Below are 26,783 nucleotides of genomic sequence, written 5' to 3' on the forward strand. Positions count from 1 at the left end.
TGTAACACTTTGCTACTTGTGCACTATATTTTAAAACTGTTTGCAATTAAAACATTTTTTTTTACTAATGTTGTAAAATGTAACATTAATCACAGCTGCGGTTGCCAGCAACTGCACTTCCTGGCTCCTTTAGCACAGTCCTGTATTGCTCCCTGGCTTACCTGCAGGCCTCTCCTCAGGAGCCCCTCCTGGGGAATCTCGTTCCCTGGGGTCTGCTGTCCCGGGCCCGTCGTGCCAGGGTCTCTTGCGAGGAGGGAGGGAAGCCATGTCCATGCCCTGCAGAGAGGAGGAGCGCTCCCTGCTGGCAGGGGAGGCGCTGTCCCGGGCAGAGTGCTCTGGGCGCAAGCCATCCCGGAAGTGCTCATTGCCTACAAACAGGATCAGAAAACTCGGTCACTCCTCGGATGTGATACTAAGACAGGGTTACACATTTCACATGTGAGAATGAAAGCTTGCTTACTCTTACCCTGATCTCGTGCTCCTTCCCAGGATTCAGGTTTGCGCCCCCCTTCGAAATGAGGCGGGAACTCATCTGGAGTAGGAAGTAGACCCTTCCGCCCTCCTGCAAAGAAAGAGTCGCCCACTATCAGCTAATATAGTTACAATATATCACTAAGTAACCATCAACAGTGCTGCCAGCCAGCAGTCAGAAAAAAGAAAACCTTACTAGTCAGTGGGTTTCTTCCCACCCTCACAAACATTAAATTCAACTATTTAGCAAACCACGGTTTCATCAATCTACCAATAGCCATGACAAATTAACAGCTTTATTGTGAAATAAAGTTTAGTTTACTTCTGGTCTCTAAAGTACATGTTCCAGTTTTGTTGTAACAACCTCGGTAGATAGTAATTCCTGCTGAGGATTTATTTAGGCTGCTGGAGATAGCCCTGTAGCACACCTTTACGACATCAACACCGAGTTTATTAGTTTATTTACATTACATCATGTCAAAGGCATCTTTTTATCCCCTCGCTATACCAACAGGTGAGCGTTCCCTTAACAACCTGACATTTTGTTTTGTCTGACTACACAAATATAACATTGTTTTATTTTATACAGTAAATAATGTGTTTATTATTAACCTAAAACAAACTGAACAGGATGTTTTCCTTGCTCATTTAATCTTTATGTAACCAATGTGTTACCTGAACAACCTGCAATAACCTCATGTGTGCGATGCTTAGAAAATACAACAAGCAGCCCCATTTCATGTACTTAGAGACACAATATAAAAACACTATATTTTAAAAGGTACAGGGGTGGCATTTTAGTTTCTGGAGGTTTCTGGACGGTCAGATTGACAATTTTACAGGAATAATTAGGATAATGAAATTACCGTCACGAATACCCTCTCTGATTTCAAGTGTAGCACAGAATCCAAGAAAAGTGGACAGTTGGAAATGAAGCAGAGATCGACGTAGGACAGAGGGAAGGAAACACCACTTCACACAGAGTGGTGAGGTTATGGAATGGGATACCTCGTCATACTGTTGAGGCAGAATTACTTGGATCCTTTAAGACCCATCTTGACAAAGTTTTGAGATCAATCAGCTCCTAGCAAGTTAGTACATTTTCTTATGACTGAATCTGTCTTGAAGGCGTATGCTGCCCTCTCTCACCTCCTCTTTGTGTTCCGCGGCCACGCCCTCTTCCTCCAGTATCCCAACCCCTTCCTTTCTCCTCCTCAAAATCCTTGCCAACAAACTCGTCCGAGTAGCCCCGTCCACCTCGACCCTCCTGTCGAGAGGCTCCCCCTCTGTGGAACCTGCCGGGAAACAGGCCTGCTTTACTCACATCAGACCTGGATTTCACATTAGAATCGGTTTTTAAATCAAACTCCTAGTCAAATATTTAGTAAATGCACAGATCAGGTCCATATATCATGCTATATTGCCTAAATGATTTAATTTTTAAATGAGTACCAATGTCACATTGCCACCAATGTTAAAAAACTGATCAATGGCTTTCCAGATTTTAGCTTTTGATAAAGCAATTTAGCTTTCTTTTCCACTCAAATTGAGGGTACCTCTTTTTTTTCCCCAAATATTTATACCTTTTTTTTTTTTTTTTTACTACTAAAGCTGCATATGAAGTTGCTCAAAACTGAATTTTAGAGGTTTCTTCAGGTTAAACCGAGATTCCAAATGCATCAATAGAAAAAGCTTGTTGAAACAGCCTTTATAACATCAAGATTTTCAGAACATTCCTTACCAGTTTAATGTCCTATTATGTCATTGTTTATTGTGGTTTCTGCTTAGATAATCATGAATCAGGCTTACTTACTACCTGTAAGGCTGAATGACAGTGGTGAGACTGACCAGCAGTTGAGAGTCTCCCTCGGAATCGCACGACGAGAGACTAGAAGTCGCCCTTATTGATGTGTCATGTGATAAAAGTATGAACCACTCTTTAATGATACATTTCTGAAGTGACCTGGTTTTAGAAATAATCACTAGGGGTTTGCCATTGTAATTCTGGCCCCTGTGTGAATTCACTGTAAATAATGACGCGTGCAGAAACACCAATAGATAACATTGACAGATAACACAATACAGTATACTATCAAACAGGCACAACATGAAATATTAAAAAACGTAGACGATATGAAGTATATCTTGAGGTCCAAAACAGACCATGTCTTACTGTCAAGAGTATAAAAATGTGACTGAAACAAAAGCATTAAGGACATAGGAAGGAATCACTCACGATTCATCAGCTTGCTCATGGTCAAACTCCTGGCTGTGCCGCACGGGCCTCTGCTGCTCTCTTGGTCGCTGCTGCTGTGGGTCGAACTCCTCATCGGGTGCCTCATAATTATCAAACCTGCACAAAGTGGAAAGAGTACAGTACCTGGGCTGGGCCAGACTCACAGCCTCAGCTCAACTCAACTTGGATGACCTTGTAGCAGCCATCACTGCTCTACCTGCTCTGTGGAGCTGCAGTGTCGATTCGATCTCCAATACTGTCCTGGTCTGGAACTACAGAGACACCCATGCTGTACAGTGCATGGTCTTTGAATTGACAGGATAGCTGCTCAAAGAGTTACACTCTCTGTCCTACCCTGTGAACTGACAATACTGGAGAGTGCTCCTAGTCCATAACCTTTCATAAGCACTAATCCAGATGAGGTAGATACAAGGCTGCATTGCCTAAAACCACAAGTTTTCCACTTTCACTGAACAACAAGTATTTCATCCCTTGCCATGGCTGTAAATTGTAAATTAGTGTTATCAGCTTGTACAGAATTGTACAGAAGAAGAAATGAACAGTTTAATGACAACTGAATAAGTGTTATTCAAGATCAATATGGCATTAAATAAACACATGAGTTGTTAGTATCATTGTACATTAACATTACTGATTTACAGTATGTGGAATAGCTTCTTGTGTTCAAGAGGTAAACGTGACATTGACAGATGGATGTACAGTGAGTCATCTCCATATATCCCAAAATAATGTTAACACCAAGTTTCTTTGCAAAAGGATAAGATGAAGATTACCTGTAATATGGTTTCATTGTAGTATGATGAACTCCACACAGAGTAAACTCCCAGTCTCCATGTCACTTGGGACAGGAGAGAAGCCGATCTCTTTCCCAGAGATCCTTTACATAATCCTTTTTTGGTGCCAAGTAATGTCCCTCCTCTTTAAAGCCTCCCTTTCCTGTAGTATCTCTGTCCAAATTTCCAAACCAATTACCCAAAGTGAAACAGGAAAGGGGGAAGGAGGGTGGGATATAGGTGTGTGAAGTTCATCATACTACGAAGAAACCATATTATAGGTAATCTTGGTCTTCTTACCTTGTATGATGAACTCCACACACAGAGTGAACCCTACCATAGGAAGCAGATAAAGGGTGGTAGATTAGATAGTAGTGCCCGAAGCCACAGATAATACGGAGCGAGCAAAAGTTGGCTGAGAGGTCTCGGAGGAGGCCCACACGGCTGCACTGCAAATGTCTTGAAATGGGACAGATTTTAAATGTACCCATGTAGTTGCTACCCCTCTCACTGAGTGTGCTTTTACCTGTCCTGGAACCGGTTTCTTGTCCAGGTCAAAACAAAACTTGATGCAAGATGTAATCCACCTGGAGATTGTCTGTTTGGAGACAGGTTTACCTTGATTTTGTGAATTGAACGCTACAGAAAGCTGTCCTGATGGTCTTTTGTTGATGGTTCTATGAATGTCAAAAGCAAGTGCTCTTCTGACAATTAAGTGCTGTCTGGCCTCTGATTTTGATTTGTGCAGTTTTGGGGGAAAAAAAACAGGAAGAGTTACGAGCTGATCTAGATGGAACTGTGTCATAACTTTTGGCAGAAATTGAGGATTAAGTCTGAGAAATAGGATTAAGACCTTGAAATAGGGTGCATCAATGACCAGTGCCTGTATTTCACATACTCTTTTGCTGATGTTATTGCTATCAAGAATGCCGTTTTCCATGTGAGGAATTTTTGTTTGCATGTTGCCATGGGTCCAAACGGTGGCCCCATGAGTTTATTCAGTACTGGACTGAGGTTCCATTGTGGAAGGACTGGGGGCCTTAGGTGGTTAACCTCCCTGAGGAATCTGGACACAGCGGGGTGAGAACCTACCAGGTGATCCGCCCATCCAGGTAAAATGTGAGGAGGGACATTACTTGACATCAAAAAAGGATTATATAAAGGATCTCTGGGAAAGAGATGGGCTTTTTTCTGACCCAAGCGACATGGACACTGGGCATTCATTCTGTGTGTGGAGTTCACCATTCACCTTTTCCAGAAATATGGAAAAATGGTGTGACATGCTTGTACATACAACTGCCTCCACTGTATCCCTGTTGTGGGGGGTTTCGCCCCCTGCATGAGATCATTAGAAGCAGTATGTAAATCAGCTCTATTGTCATACCTTTCCTCTCTGCGGCCCCTGTATCGTGGATCCTCGCCGTCACGTGGAAACCTCTCTTCAGAGTGCCGTCGCCCCTCCCAGCCACCCTGGGGGCCCCCTCTGTGGTGGCCCCGCCCATCCCCATCACGGAATTCTTGGTTCTGTCCACGCTGGGGCTGCTGCGTGGGCTGCTGCCGCCAGCCCTCCCCTCCCTGCGGGTGGAACCGCTCATCCGGACCCTCAAATTCAGGGGCTGGGCCTCGACGGCCGTCACGGGACTCCCCCCAATAAGAGGCTCCCCTTTCCGAACCCTGGTCTGGACCCATACCCCCTTCGGGGCCCCGTCGATCCGGAGGACCGCTCATGTGGTGGTTTGGGGGGCCGCGAGAATCTCCTGAAACACACACAAGAATCGGAGCTGCATTCTATTCCTTCACTGTCACAGTGTCCTTAAATACATAGAAAACACTAAACTCAATGACTGAATTGTCCGATACAGACACTGGATTATTACAGAAGAACATCACGTCAGGAAAGCAACCCAAACACATATTTATGTTTTGTTTCACTATACCAAGCAAGCTCTGACTCTTACTTATAGATCAACATTTTATAGCTTGTTTGGAAACTTTGGTTTTGCATTCTTGTACGTGTAAAGACATGTCCAGTAATGTACTGTCCACATTATGGATGTTGCCACAAGTGATCTTTCCACGCTTTCCAGCTAGGCAATGCAGATTCTGCAGGCATGTGTTTGAGATGGCTGGATTTGCAGTAGGTTGAACCCTTGACTGATCATAATTTAAGAAAACAGGTGTCCAAAAGAGTGCTTTTTGAAGAGGGGGTGATTATCTATCCAGGGATACCAAAATACTTAGTAATCAAGCAGTCTAAGTGGGATAAAATAGGGTAACCAGTCTCCCAAGCACCACAAGCCTGCAGGGGTGGTTGAAAACATTTTTCAGTCACTGTACTTGTATGTGTGGGGGGTTTCCTTAAGGATTCCACTTTGGCACAGTAATACAATATATATTTATACAAAGATAATGTTAAGAACCTGTATCACATTAACTTCTTACGGTTTTCATCTGCCCAGTGCATAACTTGATTTTACTTTACCTGACAGTGAGATTCAGAGGCACACATTATTTTATACAAAAAGGTCACATTCATGAGTGTGTACTTTTCTTGAGATTGAATAGATAGTCGTCAAAGACTTTCCCTGGCAATTATTCTGAAGGAAACCAGTTGTAGGCCACACACAATATACATAGGACTTTCGATTTTCGGTTCTAACTGGTAAACACCGATAAAAACCCCCGATACAAATAAAATGTAAATCAATGTATATCTAACAAACACCGGGAAAACACTAGAAATGGTTACTCAATTCACTTTCACTTCACCCCTTTCCAGTGAAAAATGTAAATACAAAAAATAAAAAATTAAAAAAATTCCCAGTGCAGTTAGTTATGCAGTGTCCTTCCTTCCTGACTTGTATGTAGTATTGATTCTTTCTGAATAAAACCCGCCCCAACTACTGAGTGGCAGCAAAGTCTCACATTTCTATTGGAGGCTCCACAGACAGGGAGCATTGTACGTGCTTGCAAAATTTAAAACGAGATTACAATTTAATGCAGAGCACTGTTTTCACTCGCAGGATTTAAAGCTATATTACAGTTAGACAGGGAGGATTTACATGCTCGTGGGATTTAAAACAGAATTGCAAATTGTGGCGAAATGTTAAATGCCTAGACACACAAAAACCCCAGAAGAATATGCCTGTGACAATAAGGATTTCGTTGTGGAAGACAGCAAAGTAAAAAAGGTAGAAGTGTGCAAGTACTGTCGAGTTACTACACATATTGTGACAAATAAGATGGCCAAGAATGTTGGAAAGTAACCAAAATCAATAATTTCATACAGTATATAAAAAGCATTTCAGGATATCTATATAACTTAAATAGCTAAAAATAAACACCGAAAAACAGAAGCCCTAAATATACAGTACCTTAACATTTTCAATTCAGGACACGTCTATATTCAAGAGATATCAATTTATGAACAAAAAGATTTAAGGCTGATTACAAAACAGTTCCGCACCAATGAATGTCAGTTAGCTAACAGGACACACCATAAAAATCCATTACTTGCATCCCAGCGTATGACCTGTGCTGACTGGAGCACTGCTTTACATTCCCCCCGGCAGCACACCTGCCATGAGCTTGAGGTCGATATTCAGTACGCTTCTCTGTACCACAAACTGAATGCACCAATCATCTATCCCTGATTCTCAAGAGAAAACAGCAGCCCAGGTTTTCCATCCATTTAAAATACACTGAACAAAAATATAAAACCCAACATGCAACAATTTCAAAGATTTTACTGAGTAACAGTTCATATAAGGAAATCATTCATTTGAAATAAATTCATTAGGCCCTAATCTATGGATTTCACATGACTGGGAATAGAGATATGCATCTGTTAGTGACAGGTAGGAGAGTGGATCAGAAAACCAGTCAGTATCTGGTGTGACCACCATTTGCCTCCTGCAGCGCAACACATCTCCGTCGCATAGAGTTGATCAGGCTGTTGATTGTGGCCTGTGGAATGTTGTCCCACTCCTCTTCAATGGCTGTGCGAAGTTGCTGGATATTGGCGGGAACTGGAACATGCTGGTACACGTCGATCCAGAGGATCCCAAAACATGCTCAATGGGTGACATGTCTGGTGAGTATGCAGGCCATGGAAGAACTGGGACATTTTCAGCTTCCAGGAATTGTGTACAGATCCTTGCGACATGGGGCCGTGCATTATCATGCTGAAACATGAGGTGATGGCGGCGGATGAATGGCACGACAATGGGCCTCAGGATCTCGTCATGGTATCTCTGTGCATTCAATTTGCCATCGATAAAATACAATTGTGCTCATTGTCCGTAGCTTATGCCTGCCCATACCATAACCCCACCGTGACCCTGGGGCACTCTGTTCACAACATTGACATCAGCAAACCGCTCGCCCACACAACGCCATACACGCTGTCTGCCATCTGCCTGGTAGAGTTGAAACCAGGATTCATCCGTGAAGAGCACACTTCTCCAGTGTGCCAGTGGCCATCGAAGGTGAGCATTTGCCCACTGAAGTCAGTGACGACACCAAACTGCAGTCAGGTCAAGACCTTGGTGAGGATGACAGTTTGTGCAGAAATTCTTCGGTTGTGCAAATGCACAATTTCATCAGCTGTCCGGGTGGCTGGTCTCAGATGACCCCGCAGGTGAAGAAGCTGGATGTGGAAGTCCTGGGCTGGCGTGGTTACACGTGGTCTGCGGTTGTGAGGCAGGTTGGACGTACTGCCAAATTCTCTAAAATGACGTTGGAGGCGGCTTATGGTAGATAAATGAACATTTAATTCTCTGGCAACAGCTCTGGTGGACATTCCTGCAGTCAGCATGCCAATTGCACGCTCCCTCAAAACTTGAGACATCTGTGGCATTGTGTTGTGTGACAAAACTGCACATTTTAGAGTGGCCTTTTATTGTCCTCAGCACAAGCTGCACCTGTGTGATGATCATGCTGTTTAATCAGCTTCTTGATATGCCACACCTGACAAGTGGATGGATTATCTTGGCAAAGGAGAAATGCTCACTAACAGGGATATCAACTAATTTGTGCACAAAATTTGAGAGAAATAAGCTTTTTGTGCATATGGAAAATTTCTGGGATCTTTTATTTCAGCTCATGAAACATGGGACCAACACTTTACATGCTGCGTTTATATTTTTGTTCATTGTATGAACCACAGACACAACCACTGAGACTAGATAGTGTATGGTGTTTATTCTGTGCAACCTGCCATAAAATCATTTTCTGGACTGAAGCTAAGCGGTGAGGACCGCTAGCATGTAAACCAGGCTTATCGGGTTTTCCCCCTATCCCTGCTCTGTCCCTGACTGGATACCTGGCTGTCCTGGGGGCTGCTGGATAGGTGAAGAGCCCCCCATGTTGTTGGGCCCTGGCTGCCGACTGTTCCCCATTCCTTGGTGTGGCTGGAACATCATCCCGCCCTGGGCGGGGCAAGGGACCCCAAACAAGGGTCCAGGGGCGGGGCCTAGCAACCCGTCACCTGTCAATCAAACACACAGCTGCAGGTTCACACTCCTATTCTTCACTTGATTCCCTTGCTTTGAATAACCAGAGCCCCAATAACGGAAAGCGATACCCAAGAGAACCCCATGCTCTATTAAACTCTGTTAGGGATTTGTATCCTGTGATTAAGTGTGAAACCTGATACCCTGTGCCCAAACAATAATCACGGATCGTTGGTGTAGTACGGGCTTCCACACATTGGAAGGTATGCCAATAATTCATGATCTCCAATAGAACACAGTTTCCCAATATTTCACCTGGTTTACACAGTGATCAGTGATACCCAACAGTAGGCAGTTACCTGATAAAATACCATAGGCCATACTTACAAAGTCTACAGCATTTGTTTTGTAAAAGTAAAAACAAAAACGGCTAATTCTACATAACTTGGATGTAGGAACTCCTTAATTACTACAGCAATCTTTTTAGAAAAAAAAAAAAACCCTGGTGTTTGAATACGGACCCTGGTTTGTAGTACGGAACCCAAAAGTAGTGAGTTACCCATTAGATTGCAGAACCCAGAAACCTCCTAAACACCTGGTTCACACTGTGGAACATAATAGTAGTCCTGCAACCCACCAAACACCTAGTTTGTACTGTAGTACCCAGGGTGTGATTTGACATGGAGGGGATTTCTCTGGATCTGCTTTATGTACCTCAGGTTCTGCACTTTTAATTTTCATCCCCAGCAGGGAAAACAGATTTCACACTTACGCCTTTCTGCTGGAAAATGTATTTTATACAGATGATATCACCGTGTAACAATTTTTTTTTTGTTGTTCCTGGGTAGTAAGTGTTATTTCCTAATTGCTTATGCCTCAAAAGTATAGAAAATGGCTATTATTCCCCACAAACTTTGCTTTTGTGACCAGGACAGGTAAATTTCAAAATCACTATTTCCAATGAGAAAACGGGCGAATGTGTTTTCGTTCACATAAAGTCAGAAAAAAACAACATATGAATCCAAATTAACATGTATTTATACTAAAATAATACAAAAATGACTACAAAAGATTTAGAAGCGAGTATTTTTTTGAGACTTACGATTATACTGTAAATTTACGACCTTTCCTGCTAAAAAAATAGATCAGCATTGAATCTTTTAAAAAACAGTAAAGTTACAAAAATGAAGAGAATCAACAGCAGATAAATAAAATAAAAAAAAAAATTAATTGTTGGACAGAAAAGAAGTCATTTGTATTGGTTACACCTTTAAAATTAAAGGTCTGAATTAAAGAACGTTTGCATTTTGACATTTAGGGTTCCCGTATGTTGATTGGGACACTTTATGTAAGGAACACAGGAAGTGAGAATGAGAGAGAAACTGCCAGCAAGACTAAACAGCTACACTATCCCATTTCCTCTGTACACCTCTTAATGTGTGCTATCCCAATAAGGCTTTTGAACTCACGTTATTGCACATCAACAATTAATACCCAAGCCTTACACAATCTTCTTAAAGAAATGAGTTATCAGAAGCCACATCAGAAGAACAGCTGCCCGTTGTTTCTGCTGGGATTGGATAAGTTTACAGTGGTTATTTGGTAACGAAACAAATACTACAGAGTGGGATGAACTGTTTTACTGCAAGTCAGGGCCGCTTCGTTCGTTCCATGCTCAGTTATTTTTGAGGTAAAAATACACTTCCTACAGGAGTAAGTTATCAAGGAAGTTATGTGCAATTACATGTCCGAGTGCTTTAAAATAAATAAATAAATAAAAATTATAAGCGTACGTTGTTATTGACTTTTAGTTAGAGAATAATAATAAAAAAAATACAAAAACATGTAAATGACAATAACTTTTTTGGCAGTTGCCACATGACTGACGTATTGAAGTCTTTACTACAGGTTTGCCTACTGTGTGTTGTATTTTATCCCCCCTACTGGAAATGTGACAAATCACACTCTGGTGGTACCCAACAGTAAGCTGTTATCCGATAACACAACTGGTCTGGATTGCGAAACCCAGTTGCGTAATGAACTTTACATTTTGGAACACAATAGTAACCATTTACCCAATAATAAATGGCTGGGAGTGTGAAACTTACTGCAAAAACATATTACAAAAAAGACTGGAATGTCAGAGAAGTTGGGAGCGGTTTGTAGCCCAGATCACTCATCATTTTTATGTTACAGTCAAATCTGTATTAAAGTCACTTGTGCAAAGAAACCACCAATGAAAACACCTTTAAAAAACTTTTTAGTTTTTCCTTTGTCAAAGTGCACCACCCTTCAGACACCACAATTTATACCTTTACACTTATTCCCTCCATACAAGACACCATAACATGCAGGGTCCCCTTTACAAATGCACATCCTGAAGTAGGATTCCCATGGGTGCTACAAGGCAAGTGTAAGGCTGTGTGTGAAGAAATGTTTTAATGGTTCCGCTTGGGGTCAATTCCTGTTTTTCAATTCCAGTTCCTTCGAAGGAATTGGAATTGATATTCCAGGAGACATAATATTCTGAATAAACTTTACAAAGCCAAATGGAGTGGAGTGACTGTTACCTTTGCTGTTGGGACCTGGTCCCTGCTGCACCAATCCAGACATCAATGGAGGCGGCCCTTGATTCTGTCCCCCCTGTAGAATGCACACAGACTTCAATTGAACATTTCATTTTTAGAAACAACATTTAAAAAGGTCACAGCTTTGCTAATCTTTTTTGTAATCTGTGCTTTATTTTACTGCCTAATGTGACACCCAAATAAAGAAATACATTTAAATGCAGTTCTGTGAAAAAAAAGGAAGTGTCACAGCCATCAAACTGTACCAGAATGTTGCTTTCTTGAGGGACAACCCTTAATGTTCACAAATGCTCAGAAGATAGCAGCACTTACCTGGTTGAACGGTGGCCTGGGCCCTTCACCCAACAGGGGTGGCTTGCCTTGCTGCATAAACGGGGGTGGCCCCTGCATGGTGCCAGGTCCTTGCATGTTTCCCTGCCCCGGCATGTGCCCAGGACCCTGCATGTTGTTGTGTCCGTGCAGGCCTTGGGGTACCCTGGGGGGGTTTTGCTGTCCCTGTGGCCCAATAGGAGGAGGCCCTATCATTGCCCCTTGCATGGGTGGCCCTGGGTGGCCTCTCATGTCCTGTGGTGAAGGGTGGCCCATCATGCCTCCCTGTGTCAGAGGCATTCTCATGTCCTGGGGGCCCATCATGCCTCCTTGGGGATGGGGTCCCTGATTGTTTTGAGGCCCCATTCCACGGGGTGGGGGACCCATCATGCCTCCTGGAGGTCCCTGCATTCCCCCCGGAGGTGGTCCAGGCATCCCTCTCGGTCCAGGGGGCATTCCAGGAGGCCCATGCATCCCCTTGCCAGGCATCCCTGGTGGCCCCTGATGCCCCATGTGCCCTTGAGGGCCTGGGTGCCTCTGCATACCCTGGGGTCCATGCATGTCCTGGGGCCCCATGAAGCCCTGTGGACCTGGGGGGCCCTGGTGGTGCTGGGGTCCGGGAGGGCCCATTTGTCCCTGAGGAATGAAAGGTCCCTGTGGGCCAGTGGGACCCATAGGCATGTTGGGGGGCATCTGCTGAGGAGGGAGCGATGGCTGGAAACCTTGTAGAGGAGTGGGCATGGGCCCTTGGCCTGGGAATGAAGGCATGGCACCCTGCAGGGTGGGGGGGCCCTGCTCAGATTGCTTTTGTGCCATCCGTTCAATCTTCATTTGCTGGAGAGACAGAGAGAGAAAGAGAGAGAGAAGCAAGTAAATAAGCAAGTCATTCTTGTATGTTTTTGGTGTGTTAAATAACAACTGATTCTCAAAAGACTGAATATGTTATAGATATGAAAAGTAACTGACATCTTTTGTAGGAGCCTACCTGTTTTAACAGTAATTGCCTTCAGAATAAAGTTGGTCCCGATAACTTTCTACAGCCATTTTAAAAGAGCATATATTTTAGGTACAAACTGCAGACTACAGCAGCAAAAATGATTTTCCAGAAGAGGTGCTTTTGAGCATTCAGCTTACTCCCTTGATGAGAATCTATCACTGTATTATTACTTTCGCCTATTGCCGAGACTAGCGTTGCTAGTAGCATGTCACGTTTCCCCCCATTACAAGACTGGGAAAGCAGGCTCTGAGGTTCCATGCACACCTCCCTCAAGCATCATGCATTGCTCAGCTGTGAATGCCACTACCTCTAAGAGTAGCGGGTTGGTGTACTGTAGGGCTGCCATTTCTTGCTCAATCTCTGCTTGCGTTTTCTTTTTCATGTCTACCTTCTTCTCGTCTTTCCTTTCTTTCGGGACCTCTCCAGGGGGCAACGCTGGCACCTTGTTCTCTGCCCAGGCCTACAGGAAACAGGCAAGATGAGCTTAGAGATATGAACAGGCAGGCAGACAAAATGTGTCACACAGATATGCACCTAATATTAAACAGCCAATCTGGATGTGGTACTTCCAGTAGACAGCTATAACATCTCAGTCCATTACAATCCTAAGCTCTTTTGCATTTAAACATTAACTAAGTAACAAGTACATTTATTAAAAGCAAAAAGCTTCAAATGTCATCTTAAGATGTTTGCCATCATCATGAGCTCTGGATTCTGATGCTCCAATACACAGTTAGCATTTCTCTCGATATCCAGCTTTACTGGCTTTGAACTACCTTTGAGATTGACTGGAGAATTAACTGCCTAGCCGTGAACATTCAAACCATGTGATCTTTCAACTCTGCTGGCCCAACCGATTCCCCTAGAGAGCGTGAGTAGGTTGCCAAGTTGAAAGGCCATTTTCTCACATGATTTGAATGGAAGTGTTTTCAGTCCTAGGCAATTTCCCAGATAAGCTCAAAGACAGATAAAGAATTCGATAACTCAATATTCGATCAAAAGAAGCCAGACCCACTCACACAACACAATTTCAAACATCAAAAAAGGCATAGGTGAACAACGAAATACCAATTAAAGGAAGATGTCCAAAGATATTCAGTGGTGGATGTGTGTTTATGCAGGGGTCAAGCTGGGAGTGCAGACAGCACGTTTGGCGTTACCTGTTGGAACTGCGCTGGGATGGGCTTAGCGTAGGGCACTTTCTTCTGAGGAACTTTCTTCAGATCCTTCAGCATCATCTCCTCTACCCCCCAGTCCAGACCGGGTATCGTCATCTCCATTTCATCCAGCTCCTCCTTACCTGCAGACACACAGCTTATCAAAGACCTCCGGTAGCTGACTGTAGAGCCAGCCGAAAAGCAACTCAAAGCTATCCCGCTCCAATACCCAACTCAATGTCCATCCTGATGGGTTTCTTACCAGTCTGCTCTTGTTCCATGGCTATCTTCAACTGCTCTGGGATCCCCATTCCTGGGATGGCAGCCATACTGTTGGGCTCAATGTCATCTATAGGTAAAAGAGAGTAGGGGATGAAAGACTGGAGCATAAACACTTCAGTTCTGTGTGTAATACATTGTAACTGTAATTAACATAAGTAAATGATTCTCCATTAATTAATATGAAAAAGTCAGAGAGGTTCTTATGTTCTTACTCCACGTTATTAAAAGAGCCACTAAACATCATAACATTAAAAATATGAAGATCTCAAATGGTTCATGCGATATTACCACTTTAAATACTGCACTGGTGGGATGTTTAAAAACTACTACAGACAAAGTCTCAGAGGCAGCGAGTACCTTTATTTTTTAATAGGCAATAGAAAGTACTCCAGATTTAAAATAATTACCAGGATTACAGATTTTTTCAAAATCTGTAATCCGGTTCAAAATTATCTGGATTTTGTAATCCTATATTTTGTCATCAGGATTATATGAATGGTTTAGTTCCAGTTTTTCAGAAAATGTTACTGCTGGATTAAATTTATCCAGATTATAAATAATCACGATTACGAAATCCATTTTTTGATGTAGTTCTTAATAGCTAATAGCCCAAATAGGCCATTATTTATTACATAGCCCAACAAAGAAATAAGACCATGACAATTCTGAGTATTAATACACCGGTTTATTTCTTATGTTTTATAGAAGAAAAATAAACAAAAAACAGCCTACAATTCATCCTGTCTAATGACACTTTATGCCAATCACACTACAGTGGCACTGGAGTATTTCAACAATACTCATGCTAAAAGATGCATAATAGAATGCATCAACGTGGTGCTTAAGAGCCAATTTACTTGTCTGAAATACCTGCATATGGAACTGCTATGAGCACGGAGCATAATTCTAGCCTGCATTGTTTTGCATAATATCGCTATCAAAAGCAACGTACCAGACATTGAAGGCAAGCATTTGAGCGCTGACCTGCCAGAGCCTCAGGTAGGACACCATGATGCCCCTTTAGCAGAACCACAACAAGATGGACTTACTGGATGGGCAGTGAGGGATGCCATTGTAAAGAACTGCACATCTTTATTTCTACACAGCACACACATGCACGCTTAAATTATTATTATTTTATTATATAAGCTATACCACTAATTGTGTTTTTTTACTTAAAAATCAGACACATTGTTAATTTGCCAGCATGGATACAAAACTTAAATAAATATGTGAAACGTGTATTATTATACTCTGTCTGGATATATAGTTTGTGTTTTCTATTAAAATTCAAAACTAAATATCCATGTCCTATGATTATTTCAAAGTGAAATCCACCGCAGTAGGATAAAAATTATCCTGATATTTTGTATAAAAGTAACCCTGATCAGCTCTTTAAAAATTCTGAAATTATAGCATTTAAAATTGTGATTAAAAGGGTGATTGGATTACAAAGCGAAATCCAGACCACAGTAATCTCAATCGCACGTTGATGTTTTGAAAAATCCAATTTCACAATATAATCTAGATTACTAAGATTTTGAAAAATTGGCATCAGGTCCTGGTTAATAAAACAAAACCCTGGTCAACCACCAAGAGCTGGGTTTTAGTTTCATTACCATTAGGTTTATGAACCACAGTACCACACTGAGTAGTTCCAGGCTATCAGTATGCAGCACACATGGACTAGTTTAGTTTCTATTACAGAGAAGAGCACTTCTGGACTTACCATACTCCACCCCGTCTTCTGACATTCCCGATAAGAGGTTCAGGTTATATCTGTCCCTCATCTTATCCCCGGGGCGATTTCTAGTCCAGAATTTACTGGCAAACAAGAGAGACGTGGTGTAAAAACAAAACAGATGCAGCACCGCTCCTAGCTCACTGACCCCATGTTCAGGGATGTGTACCTACCTAGTGTGGTCGTTGGATCCAGAACAAAGGATGTGACCCAGTGGGTGCCAGGCTAAGCTCCAAATCATCCCTTCATGGGCCATCTCCATGCCCCCCACCTCCTTTTCAACACTGCAATACAACACATAATGACCTGTCAATCTCACATACCATTAGCAGGGAGAAGTTCATGACTTTTTTTGGAGAATCCTGTATCTAACATTTTTTACCCAATACAAATAAAACACAAGAGACAGATCTGTTCTGGATTGCATAGACGCACACTTTGACGTTGTAGTATCCACTCATTTCCCAACAATTACTGCTTAGAGTGAGAAAGAGCACCTTAGTCACATACAAATCCTGTGCTATGACTGTGAAATGCAAATGCAAACATTGGTAATTTAAGCTATTATGTACAGTCTTTAATAAATAAATAAATCTGGAATCGACAATTCTTTTTTCTCCCCAATTTAGAAAGCCCAATTATTATTTTTTTTTTATTTCAACCCGGCTCACCACTGCCACCCCCCGTGCTGACTCAGGAGAGACGAAGATGACACACGAGTCCTCCGAAACGTGTGCCGTCAGCCGTCTGCTTCTTTTCACTCTGTAGGCCCGCTATGCAGCCGCCTCAGAGCTAGAGTCGGAGGACCACGCAGCTCTGGGCAACTTACAGGCAGGCCCGCAGGTGCCCAGCCAGTTTACAGGGGTCGCTGGTGCGTGGTGAGCCAAGGACACCCTGGCCGACCTAAGCCCGCCCCACCTAGGTGGTGCTCGGCCAATTGTGCGCCACCCCCTGGGAACTCCCATTCACGATTAGCAGTGGAAGCCTGGACTCGAAACGGCAACCTTCAGGCTATAGGGCGCATCCTGCACTCCACGCGGAGTGCCTTTACCGGGCCTGTCTTTTAGGTATATGAGAACATTGGGTGAGCAAGAGGACTGTGAAGCAAAGATACAGGGTCAGCTGTACATATTATGTATAACCCTGTATTTAGAATTTTTTCAGCTGGTAGTCTACCAAGATGACACTTGAGGAAAAAATACGAATAAGTACTGGAATGTTTTGAAATCTGCTGTTTTGATTGTCTGGGAGTGGCATTATGAGCAATAATATGACCACCATGACCTACATCCACACACTGTACATATAAAACTATAAGTGCATCAAAAATGTAAACCCCCAGATTCTGATGCTCAGTAACTTGTGCTAAAAGTTTCCTTACCATGTTTCAGCAGTTCTCTAGATATATCTATAAATGCAAGTGTGACACGTGTTGTATCTTTGTGACTAGTGAAGGTAGGGTGGGAGAGGTATTACCCAGTGTGCCAGAAGAGCAGGGACCCATCAGAGCCTCCGCTGGCAAAGAGGCCCTCGTGTACCGGGTGCCAGGCCACGGCTGGGATGCACCATGCAGAGGAGCAGCAACAGGAAGGGAAAAAGATACTCGTTACAGTCATGGCACAGTATAAGACTCAATGATGCGGTCAAACAAAAATTACTGGTTAGATTACTGGTAAATATGAATACAACCAAAAACGATTTTTAAACAATTAGAAGGAAACTTAACTGAATTATTTTTTAAGTGTGATGAAAAAAATACTTCCAATTGTCAGCATATTAATTCTTTACTATTTAAATCTTTCCATGTATTAGATAGTTTTGAGCCAACCCCATTGCCCTCACCCCCTGACCTGTAGCCTCCTTCTTGTGCCCCCGGAAGACCTGCAGCTCCTCCTTCAGGTTGCGCACGTCAAACAGCTTACACAGGTGGTCACGTGATGCAGTGAGCAGCCAATTACCATTCAGATTCCACTTCACCTCCATGACTGTGTTCTTGTGGGCGTGTCTGTGAAATGGGACAAGACGGAGACACTGACAACATGCACTTTTATAACTGTCCAGAAGAACTTGAAAACCTTCAGAATAAACACAAATTAAAAATGTAATGATGAGTGCTTACAGTGACAAAAAAAAAAAAAAAACAATATGACAACTTGGTATGACTGAGTTAGTACTTTTCATCTTAAAAGTTTTGGATGCAGCGTGAGAGTGCATTATCTTTGTTGAATGTACAATTCTAACAACAAAATACTAATTTAATGCAACTAAGCTGTCTTGCTGCTTTTATATCACAACGATATTATTCACATTTTTGCAAGATAGGTCCCTTTAGGATCTTGTTAAATGGAAGACTTTTCTGGACGTTCCATATGCCAGACAACGTTGCTTCAAAAACATTACCAGTAAAACAAACTGCAGGATGAAAGAGGAGGAAGAGAGAAAGATTAACTTTTATAACTTACAGCGTCGCAAGGCTCTGTCCTGTCTTTGGATCCCAGAATTTGATTGGCTGCTGGCTGTCTTTGCTTCCTGAAACCACCATCCCTTTTGTAGGATGCCAATCCACACACTTCACATCTGCTCCATGCCCTACAGAGAGTCAGAAAGGGGCAGGTGGATACACCAGACTAGTGCAACCAATGCAACATGCTGCAGTGTAGAATGTAGTGGCTTTCACAGTCTCAGCAATCATGGCCAGAAGAGAGTGCTGGACTAAGTTGTGTAAAGTAGTGAGTTTGAGGGGGGTCAGTGGTTGCTGCATAGTAGTGGATTTGATTAGTTTAGCGTGGCAGGCAATGGGGTTTGAGTAGCTCATTGGTAAGAGTGTTGAAATTAGTTCAAAAGTTTATGGCTTCAAGAAACTACAGAGAGCATTCATCAACATTATAATAAACTCTGGTGTACAGGATGCAGGCATTAGACTAAACACTTCTTCTTGGTTTACTTCTAATTTTAGCTCAGTTAACAATCAAATCCGCAGCAGGGTTAGCGTGTTAGTGGGTTTGAGTATTTTGGATTTTCTGATTATATTGCATACATGACTGAGCTTGAGTAGCTCCATGGTTAGACTATTAAGCTAAAATGATGAAGGTACTTGAGTGATGTGGAAAGTAGTTAATAATACTAGGTTGCAGTGCTTGTATGTCTAAGGCAGTCTGGAGTCACACTAGCCTCATGTACAGAGAAAACTATAAAATTGTGTTCTTTTCACCTACAGTGAATGGCTAGCTTATGTCTTAAAACAAATTAACCTGCTGCTGGGTACAATGTGGCAGATGGAAAAACTGCAGGCCAAAGTATGTACAATATTGTTTGTATTCATGTCTTTTGAGTATAAGTTTGCCACTTCAACTGATAAGGATGAAAAATGGCACACATACATTGCAGTATATGGCTGAAACCCAGGCTAGGCAATATAACTGCTTGTATTCCCACACACCACAACTTTTCCTGTTGACAAGCCTGTGAGCTAACTGTGGGCACCACACTGCCCCAGCACTGGTGCTCCAGAAGAAACAGCAGGTGTGTAAGACCAGCAAGAAACTCCTTTGACAAACATCATAATGGGCCTAAAAACATACATAAAATGGCAAGCGTCTTTGTGCGTTTAAGATTGTGTTAGTCTTTTTTAGTTTCCTATAGCTGGAGAAGGTAAATATAGCAAGGGCTTCTGAAAAGTCTAATGGGAAGAAAAATGAGATTTTTGTCTCAGTACTTAGACCTTGCTAAGACACAGTACTTCATATGTTTTGTGAAAAAAAAAAAAAAAAGTACAAATATTTCCCCAAAAGCCTAAACTTCAGACAGTGACAGCCGAAGGCGTTTTGTATTATAAAGCAACAATGAGCAGCTATGAAAAAGCACACTCAAAAAAATATATCCAGAGCTAACAGATTCAGCTCTGCTGGCTTTCCTGGTATCAGCTGACATTGGTGGAAGGCATAGGAAGTAAAAGTCCTTGCTTGCCCCAGCTGATTTTCTACCAGCATCTTGGAATCGCTGCCACTTCTCATGCAATGTCTGGCAAGAGAGGGAATGAGCAGGTCTGGAAAGGAGGCCCATGACCACGAAGGACGTGGAAGTAGTTCGCACAACTGGTTGGCAGTTTTCCAGTTTAGTTATCACGTATTTTTTTACAGACCATTTATTCATTCAACCAAAAAAATAATAATAAAAAGGACAGCTTTGCAAGAGAAAAACAGAAAAAAAAAGTTTACCCAAGAGCAGCACATACTTAGTCATTTTGATAAAATCCTTTGGACAGTGAATAGGAATCCATATAATAAAACAACAGTACTGTTGTCCTGGAATGGTTACAACTTTTTCTTCTTGTACTCCTATATGGAAAGCAGGCAAACCAAGTGGTTTTCTTTGCTATGTGGCAGTGTCCTAGAGAAGATGCAGCAGAGCACAGTAAAAAGCTTTCAGTGTGTAAAACCCTTTAATAAAATAATTATAATTGTGGTGGTTCTCTTTGTTGCTATTTAACATTCAGTGGGCAAGAGTTTGGGTGGGCATGATTTCCAGTACATGAGAGTAGATGTTAAACTTCATGCTGATTTGAACTCGGCTCTCGCCAAGATAAGCACCAACTAAGAAGTATCTTTGCAGTAAGCTAATGTGATCCATGAATCTCCATCCATTTGCATTGTTTTCCACCTGATGAAGTAGATATCCTTCTGTCTGGTGTTGACTGCTGAAGTGTAATGCTGGCTCCAGGGATCAGCTCATTTTGCCTCCCCAGTGCATCAGCACAACGGCTGCGATGCTGGCTCCGGGGATCAACCCTGTGTGGTCTCCCCAGCGCAGCAGCATGACAACCGTCTGGATTGAGCTAAGTACGGTACATCTCTGGCGTCTTCAAGTGGGCACCTTCCATCCTCGGTGTTTTCTTGACTAGCCCACGACACCTCAAGAGGGCTCAACAGTGATTCTGGCGTCCAAGTATCACCCCCCTCCATCCCATCCTGGCACTGGTAGTTTCTGTCCCTACTTGCCTTTCAGTAGGTGTGTTTCTTCAGTCATCACATGTTTGTTTTCTGGCATTTAGGGGTGAAGTGTGGCTTGAGGACCTCAGGCCCAATGTTGCCTACAACACTCAACTGGTGATTTCATAAATAGGTCCATGCTTTTGAAGCAAGATCATTAAATCAGGATCAGGATATGATTCACAGCTAACATTGGTTTTATGCACAGGGAGGTTTCATTTCAAGAACATGGACTGGTTGATTCGCTGGGACAAAAGACAGATACCATATCCTGAACGGACATTTCTACACGATAAAAACATTACAACTGGTTCATCCTATCAGCTGAGGTACAGAGCCGAGCATAAGATGCATATTTAGCCACGGGCAACAAAGCTATGTACAGGTAATGGATAAAAAAAAAAAATGGAAACACCTGGGTAAATGAGGGACACCAAGTATATTGAAAGCAAGGGCTTCCACACAGGTGTGTGACATACGTTAATTAAGCAAATAACATACGAGCATGCTTCGGGTATAAAAATGCTAGAAGCCTGGTTGCCTATAATTACGGATAGCATGTCTGCAAGAGGAGACCTCAGCGACTTTGAAAGAGGGGTGATTGTTGGGGCGCATTTGGCAGGAGCTTCAGTGACTTGATGTTCCACGAGCAATGGTGTTTAAGGTGAAGTCGGCATGGAACTCCGAGGGAAAGACATCATCAGAAAAGGGCAACAGTGGGCGGAAGCGCATACTCCAGGATCGTGATATCTGTGCATTAATTCGAAGTGCAAGGCAAAACAGGTGAGCAACTGCAGATCAATTGACTGCAAACATCAACCTGGGGCGCGAGCAGCCAGTTTCATCAAAATCGATCCGCCGAGAACTCCACAGAGCGGGATACCATAGTTGGGTTGCAGTGCACAAACCGCTCATCACACCTGGCAATGCACGTTTGCGAGTCCGGTGGTGCAAAAAGCACAGGCGATGGACTACAGAGCAGTGGAGAAATGTGATATGGTCTGATGAATCATCTTCACCATGTTCTCAACAAATGGACGAGTGCACGTGTGGCACAAACCTAAAGAACTCTACAGCCCTGAGTGCTTGGTTCAAATAGTGAAGGGTTCAGGTGGTTCCGTAATGTCGTGGGTCGCATTTTCCTGGCATGGTTTGGGTGCACTCGTTCCCTTAGAAGGCAAGGTCAATGCTAATCGCTACTTAATGGTACTAAGTGATCATCTTCACCCTAGGTTTCAGCATTTCTTTCTTGCTCTGTGGATGGGGGCTGCCAGGATGACAATGCCCCCATCCACAGAGCACGTGTGGTCGTCCAATGGTTTGATGAGCATGACACTGATGTTATCCACATGTCATGGCCTTCTCAGTCAGTCACCAGATCTGAACCTAATCCAGCATTTATGCGATATTCTGGAACAACGCCTGAGACAGCGTTTTCCACCTCCACGAACCATGCATGAGTTGATTGACTTTCTCTTGGAAGAATGGTGCCACATCCCTCCTGCAGAATTCCAGAGGCTGGTAGACTCTATGCCACGGTGCATACAGGCCGAACTGATCCATGCTTGTTTAGGTACTGTATATTATTGAAATGACCAATGTGTTTAATCAGGTCCCTGCTAAACCAACTCAGAATTAGCTGATCACACTTACTGTATCACAGCATAAAAAAGTCTGGCCCTAGTCCGTAGGTTCATACTAGGTGGAGTTGTTAATGTAGTTATAGGGGAAGAACAATGTATTTATTTACAGGGCCTGATTGCTCTCATACATATGCTCCTGAAACCCAGGACTTGATACAAGGTTCGAGTGAGTTTCTAACCCTGCTTTTCTCTCTAAGGTTCATGAGCTTCATGGTATGTGAACAACTCTGACTTCTCCATTCAACTCAATGGGCTGAGCTGCCCATCCGTTACAGTGGCACTTCTACTATTTGTTGTAGGTAGATTTAATCATTGTTGGATGCCGTAACACACATGGTTCTGTCTTTCTGAGGCGATGGAGCATGTTAAGTGTTGAAGTTTTTCTTAAGCTGGGGGTAAATGTAATGGTTTTCCTCTAGCTCAAGTACTTCTAGACACATACATAACTGCTTGACTGCAGAGCTAGCTCTTCAGTTTAATGGTATGGTAGTCTGAGTCTTGAGATCAACACATCCTTACAGAAGACAGAGAGTGCAAGATCTCCAGCATGGTTAGATAAATTGAAACCAGACCAGAAAACCTACTATTCAGTGCATTTTCACTTTTGTCTTTCTATAAGATAGCAAGCGTCTTATCTGGGACTAGATTTCTGGGGTTTTGACAAGTGTGACCACTCATTTCAAGAGAATAGCCACTCAAACCTGAAAGCAGGTCTGCTAAAATTAATTACCAACTTTAAGGGAAAGACACAGTAAAATAACAAAATCAACAATTTTAAAATACATTGCCTAGCAAAGGACAGCTATTAAATTCAGGTTTTAATACTTTCAAGACAACAGTGCTCTGCTCATCCCTAATTGGAGATACATATGCCTGTTGGAATACAGCGGAGACGACCGTTATGAATTCTGATAGAAAGAATCGGTAGGTGGTTGAAACCGGAAGGTGACCATATTAGGAGGGGTGTGTAGTTGCAAGTACCCAGAACAACTCCATTGCAACCAGCTGCGGGAAGGCCCTCTTATTGGAGAAACCATGGCGACAGGTTGTTTACAGGGGGGAGTGTATGGGTACAAAGGGGAAACAGCTACGTCAGTACACTGCCTTGTGCTGAAAAGTAAAACTGACGACCGGAGCTGTGTTTGTTTTGTTGTTGCAGAGGAGCAGTGAGAGCAAAGGGCTGCAGCAACAGAGACAGTCCACAATGCACCGAGCACTTCCCTCACCGCACAACATCAGCACGCAATACAGACCCGATTTTGAAGATCACACTTTCGTGCACCGGAAGTGGGAATACAATTGTTTGTTTTTGTTTTGGAGTGTGAACAGTCACCGTGTACCCCCTCCCCCCGATACCATTGCCGGTAAAGGGGCGGCTCTTTTTTTTTTGTTTATTAAAAACACAGACGTTTTTTGGGAGAAACTCACTGTCTGGACTGGACTTCAGAATCTGTCCAATGTAAGGGAAAGGGGATCGGGACTCAGTGTGACCCCCAGCGCAGGAGCTACTTTAGCTCCGCTCGATATCCCAAAATTCTGGGACCGAGATGTGGACCTAGCGTTGAAACAAAAGAACGACCCTTCGCTGGCACACAGCTGGGGGCAGGTTTGGTCTATCGAGGGGAAGAATGTAGAGGATAACCGGCTGCTGACATATCCTCACCACATTATTGTCAGGCACATATTGTATAAAGTATCCCAAGCCACAAGCACAAGTCAGATTGTAACACAATTACTCGTTCCCCAGTCTTTTCGGTGTGAGATCATGCGGTTGGCTCACTATGTCCTATGTTCAGGCCATTTAGGTAGCGATAAGACTCGGGAACGAAGATTGGCTCGGTTTTACTGGATGGGAGTTTTTAGTGAGGTGATGCGATATGTAGCGGAGTGTCCGGAATGCCAGCAAGTAGCGCGGGGCGAGTTCGCCCGGCCCCGCTGGTCCCACTGCCACTGATCTCAGTTCCCTTTGAACGCATTGCTATGGACATAGTGGGCCCACTGAGCCAGTCTGACTCTGGATATATGCATATTTTAGTAGTGGTGGATTACGTGACCAGATATCCAGAGGCAGTACCATTGAGATCCACTGGTGCTACAGCAATTGCCTAAGAGCTAGTACATATTATAGCAAGAGTAGGGATTCCAAAAGAAATCCTCAATGATCAAGGAACGAACTTTGTCACGTTTAAAAGAATTATATAAAATTGTTGCAAAGTCCATTCAAACCTCCAATTTATCACCTGCAGACGGACAGTTTGACGGAACGTTTTAATCAGACTTTAAAACAGATGCTGAAGCGGTTTGTCAACCAACAGCAGAAACATTGGGTTAAACTCCTCCCCTACCTGATGTTTGCAGTGCCTCAGAGCTCGACTGGGTTCTCTCCCTTTGAGCTGCTGTATGGGAGGCAACCACAGGGTATCCTCAATCTTGTGAAAGAAGGGTGAGAGGAACAAATAAACTTCCAAAAACATAGTCAAGTATGCAATTATGTTAAGAGACCGCCTAGAATTGGTTGGTCGTTTGGCACAAGAAAACCTAAAACCAACTCAGCATCGCCAGGAGCAACAGTACAAGAAACAAGCACGAATTTGGACTTTTCGGCCAGGTGATAAAGTACTGTTGCTACTTCCCACATCAGAATCTAAGTTGTATGCAAGTGGCAGGGGCCATACGAGGTGATACTGGGAATTGGTAATGTAAATTATGAAATCAGACAACCCAATCGCCGAAATAAAACCAAAATGTATCATATTAAATTTGCTAAAACCCTGGAATGAATGGGAGGCCCTATTTATAGCTGATGACAGTTACTAAGAGGATTTATCCTACTGTCAATCCACCAGCTACAACTAGTATTCCGATGGTGGAACAGTTACTTCCGGATCAGAATGTGAGCTCAACCAGTTAGTGGAAAGGTTTAATGATGTTTTTCTGACATGCTCGGCAGAACCAACGCTATTTCACATGCTATTATTACTCCACTAGGTGTCAGGGTTCGAGAGAGACGTACCGGATCCCAGAGAGTCGCAGGAGGCGCGTTTGCAAGGAGGTGGAGGATATGCTTGAACTTGAAATCATTGAAGCTTGCCGGAGCAAGTGGTGGTTACACACGAAGGACAAGAACGCCAGGATAACTCTTTGGTATCTGGCGCTGCAACCCTTCGACTACACTGTGAAACATTGCGTGGGTAAGTAGCATCAAAATGCAGATTTTTTTTCAAGGGAGGGGGGACCATTGGGGAATGTAGACTTAGCCCAGTGTTCCATTGGCATCACTCTGAGAGGTGAGATATGTGATAGACATGAGATATGTGTTGTAAATCTCCCTCCCAACGAGAAAGGGCGCCGTGCAAGGACGGTGGTATGCTGCCTCCTACAATTGTTGTTTTCTGTTTTGGAGTGCGAACGCTCGCCGTGTACCCCCACCCCCACCCCCAATACCATTGCTGGTACAGGGGTGGCTCTTTTTTTGTTGTTTATTAAAAACACTGACTTTTTGGGAGAAACTCACTGTCTGGACTGTCTTTGTATTCACTACACCACTCGTACTTGTCACTGGGATACATACAGACATTGCAATTTTTTCCAATAAATCACAAAATGTGCTTGGCTATAAATCTAAAAGTATATGGATGTTTGTCAGTCCATTGTTTGTCATTTTACAGTTTTGCATATAGCTAGAGAATCTCTTGTCCAAATGTCCAGAAATTTGCTAATGACCACCTTCAGCTATACTTTCTAAAATATATTACAATCTCAAGGTATATTGTCAGTCCAAATTTTTTACCGCTTGCCACTTGTGATGAAACTTACTAGGACATTCTTTAGCACTTATTGAGTGTGTCAAGGTCTCAGGGTATGTGTCTGTCTGTCTGTCCCACCTACATACATGCAGAAAACAGCTTGTGCAATTGGGACCTTAAGGACTTTATCAAGAGTATAATTACCTGGGGGCATATATAGTTTGTTTATCCATTGGCTCTCTGTGTGTCACGCTTGCATTTTTAAAAATATCTACCTAACCACTTATCTAATTGTGCTGAAAAGTTACATTTAATTAAACATGGCAAAAATAAAAATCGGCAGAAAAACACTGATTCAATCGGAATAGTAAATTAGAA

General features: G+C 42.9%; 1 protein-coding gene across 4 annotated transcripts in view; it reads right to left on the minus strand.

Moving 5' to 3' along the window:
- The window catches only part of LOC121323010 (pre-mRNA 3' end processing protein WDR33-like), a 62,486-nt gene that overhangs the window by 2,086 nt on the left and 33,617 nt on the right, over window positions 1–26,783 (minus strand). For 2 of the 4 annotated variants that reach the window (XM_041263719.1, XM_041263720.1), the window contains exons 8-22: window positions 18,491–18,617; window positions 17,879–18,033; window positions 17,505–17,583; window positions 16,202–16,312; window positions 16,017–16,111; window positions 14,268–14,354; window positions 14,009–14,148; window positions 13,156–13,308; window positions 11,855–12,685; window positions 11,525–11,597; window positions 4,886–5,258; window positions 2,708–2,824; window positions 1,621–1,766; window positions 467–562; window positions 162–368 (exon numbers count right to left, since the gene is read on the minus strand). In XM_041263719.1, the coding sequence (XP_041119653.1) occupies window positions 162–368; window positions 467–562; window positions 1,621–1,766; window positions 2,708–2,824; window positions 4,886–5,258; window positions 11,525–11,597; window positions 11,855–12,685; window positions 13,156–13,308; window positions 14,009–14,148; window positions 14,268–14,354; window positions 16,017–16,111; window positions 16,202–16,312; window positions 17,505–17,583; window positions 17,879–18,033; window positions 18,491–18,617 (2,790 nt within the window). Of the gene's footprint in view, window positions 1–161; window positions 369–466; window positions 563–1,620; window positions 1,767–2,707; window positions 2,825–4,885; window positions 5,259–8,780; window positions 8,990–11,524; window positions 11,598–11,854; window positions 12,686–13,155; window positions 13,309–14,008; window positions 14,149–14,267; window positions 14,355–16,016; window positions 16,112–16,201; window positions 16,313–17,504; window positions 17,584–17,878; window positions 18,034–18,490; window positions 18,618–26,783 lie in introns of those variants that run through there. The other 2 variants (XM_041263721.1, XM_041263722.1) reach the window with 2 other exon arrangements.

The sequence above is a fragment of the Polyodon spathula genome, chromosome 11 (genome assembly GCF_017654505.1).
Source record: "Polyodon spathula isolate WHYD16114869_AA chromosome 11, ASM1765450v1, whole genome shotgun sequence".
In the NCBI taxonomy this organism is placed as follows: Eukaryota; Metazoa; Chordata; class Actinopteri; order Acipenseriformes; family Polyodontidae; genus Polyodon; species Polyodon spathula.